Genomic DNA, 14986 nt, shown 5'->3' on the forward strand with positions numbered 1-14986 from the left:
GAGACTTATCGGAACGTATACGCTGGAGATATCGGGGATGAAATACATACTAGACATTTGTATAGCGAAGATATCTAGTTCGCCAGTTCAACTGCTGAATGGCGCTTTGTTCTCCCCCGATTATTGGATCACATTGTATTTTAATACAACTCTGGCAGCCTACTATGCGCACCGAGTTAATGTGGCTTACCCATTCTTACGAGGTACTCAGTTAACAGACTGGGAGACATCGTCACGGTACTGTGTCCATGTTTACTACACGTTGCTGTACCCGCAACTAGGTGTTCGCGCGTATTCGTGTGGCCACCATCTGGCCATCTACCAACGGATTCGCGTGTTCTTTTAAGTGCACAGGTTTGTGTATAGCACACTAGGGGTTGTGATAACACCGAAAGAGTCTGCACACAAAGTTGACTTCAAGTTGTTTTACACCCAGTCACAGGTGGGCTCGATACCGGCATCTCAGGTCGCTGGATTACTAGTCTGGCACCTTAGATAGCCCGTCCACCGCGCCCCACAGTACATACTTGACCTCAAGCATCTATCCCCCTGTGGCAGGAACTGAAGAGTATGAGTTGGCCAGTTAATCGTAAATGTAGAGCTTTAAAGGTCACATGCAACGTAAAACACAACTTTGCAGATTCTGGTACCTTTCGGTATGCACTTACCGAAACAAATCATAAAAAATGCCACTTCAACCTATAAAGTTGAAAAAACGCGATGAAAAAAAAGCCCGCGAAATCGGAGTTCAAACGTTTCACTAAATTCCCCCCCAGCGCTGGGGGGAAAACTGGTTTCAACAGCTGTGCTGCGCTGCGTCCATAACGCATGCGCAGTGAATAGGTTCCCGGAGCTTGAAACAGTATGCATGCCCAGCGTCTGAAGTCGTGAGCAGTAGTCTAATCTTGGTTGTGTACACAAACAAGTAAATGATCTACTCGTTACGTAAAACAACTTGTTGATTGTGGTAAGCAGTCTTTGTCACAGAGAAAGCTCAGTGTCTTGTTTATTCACACCTATATGTCTGCCTGCCTGTCTGCTAAAGACAACATGCAATACACAGGTTCAATCACTGACTACGTGCAATTTGAACTTAACACCTATCAGACTATACGACATAAAGAAAATAAGTTGATTTATGACTCGTGCACCCGGGTCCCGTGTCTGCCACATTATGTAATGGAAACGGAAACTGGTGCAAACTCTTGTCAGTTTGAAGTCCTGCTTTGTACTTGGACGAATGACAGATTCCAGTCACGCAGTAGTTTACCATCTGACATGATTTTTGATTGGATCGAGCGAAAATTCATAGAACATGTATTTTCCAAACCCAACATGTCTATATACATTCTTCATGGATAACGACTTCTTTTAGTGTATATGATTTTGTTTGACAACAGTATATGAATCCATACTGAAACGACGCATCAAGTACACAAAAAGAAGTTGTTACCCATAAAGAATCTTACTTTCTTGTGACTGGCTTTACTTCTAAAGTGCCCATCAAACAGATCATCTTACTGTACACACAACGAACCCTCAGTATATCAGCAAATGAAACAGCCAATCGGAAGCCGTCGTTACACTTGAGTGCATATCCACCCGCTATGACTGTGTTCGGTCTCCCGAGGGCTTCGTTTCGGGGGAAGTAAGCCCAAGTAAAAAATATTGCACTTTTGAATCGCGATTGTACGCTTATAATTTTGTTTATTTGTTTTTTTAAAGCAGCAATGTATATTAGATGTCATGAATAAGTGATAAATGTGTTTTAATAATGTTTGATTTTTTGGTTGTATGTGACCTTTAAGTAAACTGAGAATATTACAGATTGGAACGTAATGAAATCAAAATATTCGAAAACTGACCCCTTATTCACCAATTGTAAAATTGTATACGCATGCGTTTTTGTACATTTACATTTTTTACCTCGTTTCTCTTGCTTGTTTCAGCACCGAGGAGGAGGGGGAATCGCACGAAGTATCAAAGAGGTCATTAGACAGTGTCGGCAGCGGTTTCATCAAACGACCTCTTGACTATGTCGGCAGTGGTTTCATCAAACGACCTCTTGACTATGTGGGGAGTGGCTTCATTAAGAGGAAGTGGAACCCAGACATTGGGAAACGCCCAATAGATCAAATAGGTGCGGGCCTCATCAAGAGAACCATGGAACAAGATGAGGAGGAGAAACGAGATCTGGACTATCTTGGCCTTGGCCTTCTCAAGCGTGAGGATGACTATGAAGAGGAAAAGAGGAACTTGGATCGTGTGGGAATGGGGCTGATCAAGCGACCAATTGATACATTAGGAAGTGGGTTCATCAAGAAAAGACCCCTTGATTACCTTGGATCTGGTCTGATCAGGAAACGGTTCTACGACCCTTTCGAAGACAGCCTAAAGAAAAGACCCATTGATCGGATCGGCAGTGGTCTTATTAAGAAGCGGGCCATTGATGAACATGACATGGGTCTCTTAAAGCGATCACTTGATTCAGTTGGTTCTGGTTTCATTAAAAAGAGACCCATTGATTCCCTTGGCTCTGGATTTATCAAGAAACGTCCAATTGATTCCCTTGGATCCGGATTTATCAAGAAACGTCCAATTGATTCCCTTGGTTCAGGATTTATCAAGAAACGCCCAATCGATTCCCTTGGCTCCGGATTTATCAAGAAACGCCCAATCGATTCCCTTGGCTCCGGATTTATCAAGAAACGCCCCATCGATACCCTTGGCTCCGGATTTATCAAGAAACGCCCCATCGATTCTCTTGGCTCTGGATTTATCAAGAAACGCCCAATCGATTCTCTTGGCTCTGGATTCATCAAGAAACGCCCAATTGATTCCCTTGGCTCCGGATTTATCAAGAAACGCCCCATCGATTCTCTTGGCTCCGGATTTATCAAGAAACGCCCCATCGATTCTCTTGGCTCCGGATTTATCAAGAAACGCCCAATCGATTCTCTTGGCTCTGGATTCATCAAGAAACGCCCAATTGATTCCCTTGGCTCCGGATTTATCAAGAAACGTTCCACTGACACTAACAATGCTGATCTGATCAATAGAGATGCGTCAAAGTAAACGCTCACGGAGAGATTATTTGAAAAATAACACAGTTGTGTAAAAAATAAATAACATGCTTGAAATGGTGGGAGAAAGACATAATATGATATTTTGAACAGTCATACTGATCTTCAGTTTATTAAACAAATATTATAATTAAACTTTTCTACTAGTAGTAACGGTCATATTAACGGTCTTAAATAATTCGCTCAATTTGACAATTTGCTGCTGATTGAATCAGAAAATCACAACCATTTCATTTTTATGTCCGAATCAAAAGAAGCTGAAAAGTTTCTTTTGAAAAAGGAATGCAATGTTTAATTTTCGTACACTTCCTTATTTATTTGTTAACAAATGAAGAGAGAACCTCGTCAACGACTACTGTGCTAGGAAGTACAGTGAGTCTGGATGGTGCGTAGTGGTGACACCTATGGCAATCAAGACGTACGGACAGTTATCCTGAGATGACAGATCGAGACGTCACCTACATCTGTGATAGTGTCATTCTTAGCATTGTTATGGGAAAGGATTTGCAAAACAGGTATTTTACATGACATTCCAAACATACAATCCTCCTTATCAGAAAATACAAAATATGTTAAAAAGCAATTTTCTAGAGAAAAGGACATTTCAAAAAGTGAGTTCTGTCATTGTTTTACCTTCCCAGTAGGTTTTTTAACTGACAGCTGAGGTTCTAGAATGAGTGAGAGAGTGTGATGCTTAAAGGATCTCCATAAAGATAGAAACTGCTGTAGCAATGGCACACATACATGTTTTGTGGCATATAATAAATCCTGCAATCTACGTATCCTTAACCAGAATCTAGATAATATTGTAAAAATGTACATATGGATAGGTCATAGACAGAAACTTCATCGAAATCCGACTCAAAATTTCCATACGTTGAGGCGAGGAACCATCACTGTATATTTGAATATAATTTATTGTACAAATGAGTAATCTTGTTGGAAGCAACTGTTAATCTTATTTTTGAATAAATAAATGGACTCTAAGCAGGTAGTTTGTTTTAACGTTATCATTTGATGGCAGAGTACTTTACAAACCCGACTCTACTTCAATGTGGATTCCTGGTTTGAACCACATCAGCCTACGAGGATCGTAAGGTGTTACAAAATGGATCAGGTTGTCTTTTGTCGGTGTTGGGGTGTCTCGTTTTCACCCATCGTGGGTGGGTAGTCTCAATATCAATCGCCGGATTGTCTGATTCAGTTAAGGATTTAGCTGTTCTGTTTCTTAGTATTTTTAACGCTGCACTCAGTAATACCCCAGCTGTATGGCGGCTGTCTGTAAATAGTCGAGTCCCAACCGGACAATACAGTGATTGACGTGATGGGCGTTAATTTCAGTTGGAGTACGATGACATGTGTCTGGCAAGACAGCGACAGAGTTCTGTCAGTTATCGCATAGTCAGTTAGTCTGACCATTCGGACCCGTTAGTCGCCTCTTGTGACATGCATGGATAGCTAAAGACCAGTTCTAACACGGATCTTAACGAATGCTCTATGCATTCCTATTCTTGAAATAATAACTCAAATGTTCTTTACACATTGTACACACGAAGGAAAATGTTTTCGACGAAAGAAGCAAACACTTTAACCATCAGGCTACACCACCGCCCCTGTAAGCCCTATTACATGCACATGTAAGCAGCGGCAAATATACATTCCTGATATACATCTGTGAACTGTCCGCTATATACTGATATACATCTGTGAACTGTGCGCGATAGATTGGACCATGGTTCCTGGCTCGGAGCACGCAAAGGATCCATTGTACAGAGATGTGAACGGTTTAATTGCACAGCTACTACCGCTTCGTTGAGCGAGAATGAAATTTACACCTGCATATTGGCCAAAGGCCAACGGGCAACAGGTAGTTGTTGACTGTAGTAATCTCAATGATGCAAGATAAAATTAACGATCTAACTTAACTAACTGATGGGAGATAGGCTGTAGGAACTTCCATGGTACCGTTTCGGATAATACAACTTGAAGTCAGTGATATGAGGTAATGATTCTTCCAGGGTTACGAAACTTGATTGTCATTTTTTTTCTCACACCTTGATCTCTCGATCGGGTCATAATTCTGACAACATGAGACTCCATGTCCGTTAAATGTCATATCAATATTTTAAGGCTAACGGTGATATTGTGAAAAGGCTAACGGTGATATTTTGAAATGACATGCGTAGGGTTTTCCCTTCTCATGGATGCAGAATTTTGAAACATTAATATGTTCTGTATCACAAACGCTTTAACTACCCGTGCGGCCTTCTGGGTGTAAGTAACTCGGTCCTGATCGATCAAAATGTATATTAAGTGGTCTGAAGATATCCAGGTTAGATTTCTTCAGCAACCCATTCTTGTGAGAGTCTCATGGACGCTCTATGACGAGTGTCAACAAATGCCACTTGTTTGAGTTATGCTGATGATGTTAATCACTGGATTATCTGGTCCTCAATTCAAGATTTGTGTTCCGTTTTCGTTTCTTGCCTCGCTCGGCACTATTCCAGCTATCCCAACCAACAGACTATCCCAACGCCCCACGTTTGTTTGTTTGTTTTTTTTGACTCCACAATCAGCAATATTCCGGCTATATGGTTCAGGCTAATAATCGAGTCCGGACCAGACAATCTAGTGATCAACGGTATGAGCACCGATCAACCCAAATGGGACACGATGACCTGTGTGAAGCAAGCCAGTGAGGACCACCCAATCCTTTCAGTTGCTACTAACGACAATCGTGGATCGCTGAATACAATTTCTAAACCGGAGATCCACACAATAATGAAGAGATCGCAGTCGCATACCTGGAATGTTTCGAACGCTGCTTTAAACAGTAGAAAAAAAGAATATACTGACAACGTTCCCCCATCACGTCTGAATAGATAAGCGGTCACTTCTAATGAAATGAATGCTTGGAAGAAAGCAATCATCCTTCAGCTTAGCTTAAGCAAGACAGTACCAAGCAGGTCTGGAACAAATGAAAGCATTGACACATGGTAAATGTACACGATTACTTGTTTAGAATGTGCCTGACTATGTTGACACGTACTCTATGCATTGCTGCAAGGTCAGGCAATAGGGGGGATTCGCTTGCTGACAGTGTACGGAGTGAAGACCTTTGACGTCGATGAACCGACACACGTTATGTATGTGCCATAATATAATAAACTAAGTTCTTTTGTAGTGGCCTGAAAAAAAGAATGTAAATTTAGTGAATGAGTAATATAGTATAGTGAATGAGTAACGTTTTACACCGTTTAATCAATATTCAAGCAACAGAAATTTCTGGGGACCAGAAATGGGCCTCACCAAAACTACAAATTTACAGTGGGTGAAAATGGTTTTACGTCGCTGTTAGCAATACGCAAGCAAAATCGGTTTCTTAGGACCAGAAATGGGCTTCAGTAAAAGTACCCATATGAGCTAGGGAATATGGTTTTACGCCGCGTTTTTGCAATATCCCAGAGATATCACGGTGGGGAACACCGCAAGCTGGCTTCACACATTGTACCCATATGGGAAATGGAACCAGCGTCTTTTTCGTGACGAGCGAATTATTTAAGTCTCTTTCATCCAAAACCCACGGGATGGTGAGGTAGCCTAGTGGGTAAGGCTTTCGCTCGTCACGCCGAAAACACGGGTTCGATTCCCCACATGGTTACAACGTGTGAAGCTCATTTCTGGTGTCATTCACCGAAATATTACTTGAACATTGCTAGACTGGGAGATAAAGTAAACTCATTCCCTCACTGACTCTAAAATACACATTATTACAACGCACAGCGGTCTTTTGTATTCACCGCAGATGAAGGGATTATACCGCAAACGGGATTGTGAATTAATGACGATGACAAAATTGATCTTTGGCATTTTTATTGTCGTATTAAAATTATGGATTATGATAAAATAAGTTATTCATCTCAAACAATATCATAATCCATATTTCACTAAAATGAAATTACTTTTTCAACCTTTTCTACCACAATGGCACTATGAATTTCTGAGAAAACTCATTTCGATGACAAGTAAAAACAGCAATAAAAAGAATATATGTCTTTTCCTATCAAATGACTTGGTTGTTCCATTGTGTCACCTAAACGCGATGCACTGTCCCTCCCAAACTTCACCTTCATTTCTAGCGACGAAAGGGTAGCCTAGAGATTAAAGCGTCCACTCGTCACACCGAAGACCTGGGTTCGATTCTCCAAAGGGTGCTATGAGTGAAGCCCATTTCTGACATTCCCGCGATGACATTGTTGAATCAAGATTGATTTTAAATGCAAATATACCAGAGTGTATTCCTCCTCCACTTGGTAAATAAATGATGTTTTGTTAGTGTAAAGGTCTTAATAAAGAGGATTAAAACACAATCATAAGTCTAACAATTAGTCTCTGAAATGAACATAATTATATTACTGAAAAAAGTTCATAGTTAAAAAATAATATCATGAAATGGAGCCTTGAAACTTTTTTTCATTTTTAGAAGCTAGGAGAATCTAGACTTGCCATATTTTCTAGACTTGCGTTGGCTTTCTTGGATATATTTGCTTCAGGGTCTGTACGACACACTACGCAATCATTTGCACGGATGGATTTAGTAGGACACATTATAATGCAAAGATAATTTAACACGGTGAAGTTTTAAAAATGGCTCATCAGCCTCTAAACTATGACTCGGCAAGGCTCTGCAGAGTCCCGAATTTCCGGGTTCGATTCCCCACATGGGTGCAATGTGTGAAGCCCATTTTCTGGTGTCCCCCGCCGTGATATTGCTGGAATATTGCTAAAAAGCGGCGTAAAACTAAACTCACTCACTCACTCACTTTGCTGAGTCCAAGGCAATCTGATAATTTCGAACTGCTTTTCACATATCCTACCATAAATGTTGGAGTCCTAGTTGTCTACCGTATATTGAAGGAGGAGAGTTTTCTGAGCTCCTTCCCATAGCTTTTGATATATCCAGTGTCTTCAAACATTATTTGTTTATATATTTTATTTAAATTTTATATGAGAACGAAGGGTCCAACGTAAATAAAAATACCCGATCGGTCAAAGATGAATTGAAATGTAAATACCAAATATGAAATGGCATTGATTGACGTATTGGATGTATTTTGGCCCTTACTAGGGATTATGTATTCCTAAAATGTACTTGTCTATTTTCTTTGTAAATGAACACGATGAACGATGATAAAGTAAATTGAAAATTGATACTCGTTGATTTCTCGACTGGCAAACAAATCATTGGAGAGAATGCGATCGTGGTTGAATGTGAGACGCTGAAAGTCGTTTCCAGCATGACACCATCTTAACACACTGAGCCTTTCCCCACTTTTTCAGATATTATTGTGGCCAGAAAATAAGATTAATCTTTCGAAACAATGGACAAATGTTCGGAATATACGTTCATGTAAACATTATGTAAAAAATGTTGATAAGCGTGTCGTGTTTCAAGACGACCATTCAGTAGTGCGTTTCCACTAAACACGCTTCCATGAAATACCATTGTTATTAAACTCGTGAAAGATTTAGTATCAAACCCTCGTTTGATACCAAATCATTCACTCTTTTGATAAACATGGTATTACACGGAACGTCGTTTAGTATCCCCTATATATTCTATGATTAAAAACCTGGTACAAATAAATCTACTTTGAGTGACTCGGTCTTATGTACCCGTCGGGGGACAATTACTTTTACGCTACTTTAAAACCCTGCTGTTAACTATCTCTCTATTCTACCAATCGTTAAAAAATAAAAAAGAGAGACACATGTCAAACAAAACCCCTAGTTTATGAATAAAACATTTCAGTGCATGTTTAATTGCAGAGACATTGACATTATCCAGAATTTAAACCAATTTATTTTTACACAAAAACATAACTTCAAACACAGTAAAGATTGAGATATATTAATGCAACGTCTCAACATACATGATCTTGCTTCGTGAGCGTCAAAAACAACATTAGGTCTTTTTAAACACCGCCTGACGCAGTTTATGAACATTCTGAAACTGTAACAGCGAAACCACACCATATAATGTTCGCATGGCAACATGGTCGCTGTGGTCATGCGCACTGCAATCTGTCATTTCTTTCTGCAATCTCACTGAATAAGCCAAACGATGATGAGAGTTTTTAATCTTTGTCAGCGACACTAGTTCCGGCAGTAGACAAGGACGAGCTTTGCTCTTAAACAATATATTAAACTACTGTATGATCATCAAGGAGGAATAATCTATTTATGTCAGCGAAAGTAGTTCCGGCAGTAGTCAAGTATGAGCTTTGCTCTTAAACAATGTATTAAACTACTGTATGATCATCAAGGAGGAATAATCTATTTATGTCAGCGAAAGTAGTTCCGGCAGTAGTCAAGGACGAGCTTTGCTCTTAAACAATGTATTAAACCACTGTATGATCATCAAGGAGGAATAATCAATTTATGTCAGCGAAAGTAGTTCCGGCAGTAGTCAAGTATGAGCTTTGCTCATAAACAATGTATTAAACTACTGTATGATCATCAAGGAGGGATAATGAATTTATGTCAGCGAAAGTAGTTCCGGCAATAGACAAGGACGATCTTTGCTCTTAAACAATATATTAAACTACTGTATGATTATGAACGGGGGTTCATGATGAGTAGTACTGTAGTTGTTATGTTTGCCACATCCAAGTAAGGGCTAGCTTTACATATTTCTGGGCTTGTTGTGCCATTTAACGATTGGTGTTCATGTTTGCAACATCGTGATTGGGGTCATCTTTATTCTTCGTCTGAAATGTAATATACAAAATAGCCCACATGGATTTGAAGGAATCATGCGTGCGTGCCTGTGTGTGTACTTGGTATATATCCATTACAAATTGTTACGTACGTACAACCATGCAAAACAGTAAAATGCGTTTTCGATGTGAAAAGAGGGTATAAAAGCCAGACCAACCATCTTTAGATATCCCGAGGAAAACGACAGTAGAACAGCTAATATTAGAATCAATAAAAATCCAGTAAAAACGTTTAGTAAAAGCGTCTTCCATTTTCAAACAAACAGTACTATTTATGATTGCATACAACTTTGGATGTATACAATTAATTATAACGTCCTTTAATAATTGTTCACAACTCATGATTTCTATAACTAATTATTTACAAGAAACGGTACAATTAAAAAATGTTAAAATATGATGTTTGTTGTTATTTGTTCACAAGAACACTGCTATTGATAATTGTTCAAACGCACGATTTCTGTAATTTATCGTGTAAAGCTCAAACACGTGACAACAACGAGGACAATAAATCGTTTATAAATGTTAACAAATGTTAGAATTTCATATAAAGTAACAATAGTTTAGTCACCAAAGATTGTTTTGATCTGACCGATTGAAGTTTAAGACCACGCGTACGAATACACCAACTGAAAAACAGTTAGAGAGTATACTCTGAAAGGATCAAAGTCCTTGCAACACATCAGATTCAGCCAATCTGAAAGGATCAAAGTCCTTGTAACACATTAGATTCAGTCAATCTGAAAGGATCAAAGTCCATGTAACACATCAGATTCAGCCAATCGTCTCACTCATTTCTATTCATGCTCACACGCAGAGGTGATGACTTTAGTTATACTAATGTTGGAAACTGAACAAAATTATCAACAGGTATAACAATATGAGCTAAAACGGCAAAAGGACATAGGCTGTTGTGTACAATCGTGTTGGAAATGAATTAAGAAATAGTTCTTCAACAATGTTTCACAACAAGACGTGTCTCCAAACAGGTGGCATATACATGTCTTCCCCGAGAAGGTGGACAAATCCATAAGTTGAGTGGGTTCATTGTCCTTGAGTGGGTGAGTTACGGGAATTCAGTGTTTCCTTGAGTAGGTGAGTTAAAGTATTTCAGTATTACGACGCCTTATTGCGATATTCTCTCCTGCAATACCATGACATTCACACATTGCACCCACTTTCGGAATAGATCTCCGGTATTCAGCGTGACGAGCGACCACTTTAACGACTGGGCTACCCGACCCACTAGGTATCACAGATACCAGAATTCGTGAAGATTTGGCGATAGAAATGGCCATCGGCAACCTGCCGTGAGAAGCGACTAACGGGATCGTGTGTTCAGGCTCGCTGACGTGGTTGATGCACACCGTTGCATCCCCATCAGCATACATCGATACTGATAATGGCAGTACTGAGACTGTCTGGTCCAGATTCGATTATTTACAGACCGCCGCCATACAGCTGGAAAATTACTGTGTACGGCTGGAACAAGACACAGACATACACAACAGATATCAGACATTACTAAGTAGCGAATATAATAATTACTAGCACCGGTCTCGTCGATGATGTCGTGATTGGGACGTCGTTCCAGTCGTCCCTCGGTGGGGTTCTAGATGATGGTTTGGCGGTGGATGAGGGCACACTATCTGATGGTCCAGATATGAGACGGAGTTCATTTATACGCCGCACGCAGTAATATCCCAGCTGTAGGAGGTAGGTCTGGACCAGATAATCCAATGATCAACATCAGGAACATCGATCTACGTAATGGGATACGATGACAGGTGTTAACCAAGTCAGCGAGCCTGACCACCCGATCACTTAGATCTTGTGTTAAGATTTGCACGGACTGCTTAACACCAATTCTACTTCGGATTTTCACGGGTACACCGTATGAGTTTACCGTCCATCCACCCTCCAGCAAGTTTAGGCTTTCCTTTGTCTGAATCAACTTTCTAACAGCCTTTCGTCACACATTTAAATATTTGTTTCTCTGAATATTTATATGAATATAATTGAAAGACCAAATATTGGCGCGCTTTACAAACCCCAACCATTCGAACAATGAGAGGACGTCAGATGCCGCCCGTTGCTGCTTAATACACATATTTACTGAATGAATTTTCATGGTTGTGGTCCAGATGCTTCAGCCCTTCATGGGAAGATTTAACAACGGAAATGACCCCTGTTTCTGCACAGCTCGTGGAACACCCACGTACTAGTACTGTTTGCTGATTTGTTAGGAATTACACTTTTTGAAATTGATGAGACAAAACCTGAAGAATTTAGAGAGTCTGTTGTCTTCGTCTCAAGCCGCGCACACTCTATAAATCGATAAAAAAACTGAGAGTCTTGAGATACAGTGAAACAATTCTAGAAGTTACTTTTGATCGATATTTTACTTCCTAAAAACGTATTGATCTATTTATCATATCTATTAGTAGAGATAAATTGCAGTTATATTTGAAACTATTGCATATGAATGGGAACACAGAAAAATGTCGACAAAGAATGGTGAAGTCAGCCAACGATTAATTCAGATATAAATTTCACTTTTTAGGATTGTTAGTAAATGACTTTCGAGAACTTGACTCCTCCCCGCTGTCCGTTTACTTGATCCCACAAATCACTTTGCCAAACATGGTAAGAAATGGATACGGGTTCCACTATCTTCACGTGATTATCACCTTTCACCCACTACCAAATATGGGAAGGCACTGATTGACGTACTGGATGTGTCTTGACCCTTACTAGGGATTATGTATTCCTATAATGTCCTTGTCTATTTTCTTTGTAAGAGAACGATAAATGATGATGGGTTGCTTTGAAAAGTGATAGTCGTTAATTTCTCGACTGACAAACAAAACATTGGACAGAATGTGTTCGTTGTTGAAGGTGAGATGGTGAAAGTCGGGTTGTTTTGCTCCAAACAACGTCGGGGAACATGCTTTCCTACTTTTTCGGAAATTATTGGTTACTTCAAAATGAGATTAATATCGGTGGTAAATCTTTCGAAACAATGAACAGATGTTCGAAATATATTCTCACGTAAACAGTAATGCACTTATCAACCAACGATCGAGCATGCCAATGTGTTTGTGAGTCTTGGTTGACATAACTTTTCGTCTGTGTTTGCCTCGGACAAACCACACTTTGCCAATCTGAACCTTTAATGACAGGTGACCATAATACTAAAAATACTAACGTTGGTCTTACTTTTGAGACAATCTGTACTAACCTCAAAGTAGAAAGATGTTGAAATTGAATAAGACCATACTGAAAAGTACCACAGTATCTGTGACCCACTACTGTTTGACAAGTTTTAGATGAGCCAGCACAATGAACGCGTTTGTGACAAGCAGGCGGGGCGGGTTATCGGGACGAATGCACTCGGTTGCTACGGGTAGATTGGCGATTAAGCACGTGCAATACATGCTGGCTTTGGCCTGAAATCAATACCGCTACTGTTTAACTCATGTCTCGTAGAACGATTTAGTTCAGCAAAACGTAATCACGACACGATTAGCACGAGGAAATTGAACTTTTCAATATTTAGACGACAGTCTGTCTCCCTCCTGCTTCAAATGGATTGTTCTGGGGGGTGTTCCCATATATGCAAATTGGGGTCATTTGTCAGGTCGTGATTCATCTAATACTTGTCAAGCAGTAATAGTTCAACATATCGCGTGAGCTTACAGAAATGCTGGACGCCTTCGACCCGTGAAGATCCGGGTAAGAACTGATCTTCAGCAATCAATGCTTCTAAGAAACGGCTAACGGGATCGAGTAGTCAGACTCGCTGACTTAGATGACTCATACAACGTATCCCAACTGTGTAGATCGATGCTCATGCTGTCGATCACAGGATTGTCTTGTCCAGACTGGATTATTTACAGGTAATCGCCATTTAGATGGAATATTACTTTTTCAAATGTGGCTTCAAACATCAATCAAATAAACACCAGATACGCTTTCAGCTCGCTCTAGTCTTGTTATTTTCATAGTCAAGAGAAAAAACCGAAAATGGTGAATGCAGTTTAAATCGGCATGGATTCCTTCGAATATAGTGAAACAAAATACATGGGAATGTAAGATCGGTAACTTGGTAACAATAATGTTGTTACCTGTGATAACACTTTAAATTCATTTTGATTAACTATGCAGCTTATTTAATTACACCTTGCCAGACTTTCTTACTGCGGTTGCTATGTCAACACTTTCTTGGAGGATCAGAAGAAATATATTCATACTCAGTTGGCCATCTGGATTTTCTTGCAGAGCAAAAGAAATTAAAAAGTTCTGCTTGAGCATATTAAACTGTTCATGTCAAGACTGTGCTTTGAAGAGTTTTAAAATACAGAGTTTTTGGCCATCATTTGCATTTCAAACACCGAAAATAAACCTGAGCATCCAAACAGCTTCACAAATTTGTTAATCTTTATGCAGAATGAGTTGTAACATAAGTGCGCCCACGTCTGAAGAAAAGTAATTTTTCAGAAAAGTATGTTTGTACTCCAAGTAATGTTTTCATATGAACAGTTGGTTGGTTAGTTCCTTAGTCGCCTCTTACAAACAGCATTGGTTATGAAGACCAATTCTAATCATGGATGTTCACGGGTGTCATATGAGTTGGGTGCTCAGGCTCGCTAACTCGGATGACATGTCATTGTATCCCAGCTTGTCGATAGATGCTCATGCTGTTGAACATTGGATTGTCTTCAACAGACACGATGATTTACTGGGTGCTGCCACAGGGCTGGAGTATTGCTGTGTGTGACGTAAAACAGGAAACAAATAAACAAGACATAAAGTTATAGTCATTTCTTCAACATGCGAAACTTCTGCAAGCCTATGGCTTTTCAAAAGACAAGAGTTTTAATCACCTATTAAAAACAACAGAATTAATGTTCATTTTCTCATAAACAATGACGTGAACAAAGAGACTGTGTTGTGTCATCGACACTTGAAGCAATCATCGCTAAACACGTTATAAAAGCTAGAGCATTGGTCTTTGAATGCCTTTGTTTTGGGGGTTTTTTTGTTTGTTGTTTTTAATCAGAAAATATATTTTCATTTTTTAAATATGCAACTTATTTGATTACACCTTATCATGCACTCTTA

At 39.6% G+C, this 14986-nt stretch overlaps 1 protein-coding gene across 1 annotated transcript in view; it reads left to right on the forward strand.

The window, feature by feature from the left end:
* LOC137282302 (feeding circuit activating peptides-like) overlaps positions 1 to 4070 on the forward strand; it is a 48621-nt gene extending 44551 nt beyond the window's left edge. Inside the window, exon 2 of the mRNA XM_067814043.1 lies at positions 1950 to 4070. Coding sequence (XP_067670144.1) covers positions 1950 to 3075 — 1126 coding nt within the window. The 3' untranslated portion in view covers positions 3076 to 4070. The remainder of the gene's footprint in view (positions 1 to 1949) is intronic.
* Positions 4071 to 14986: the final 10916 nt, after the last annotated feature.

Source organism: Haliotis asinina, chromosome 4 (genome assembly GCF_037392515.1).
Source record: "Haliotis asinina isolate JCU_RB_2024 chromosome 4, JCU_Hal_asi_v2, whole genome shotgun sequence".
NCBI classification, from domain to species: Eukaryota; Metazoa; Mollusca; class Gastropoda; order Lepetellida; family Haliotidae; genus Haliotis; species Haliotis asinina.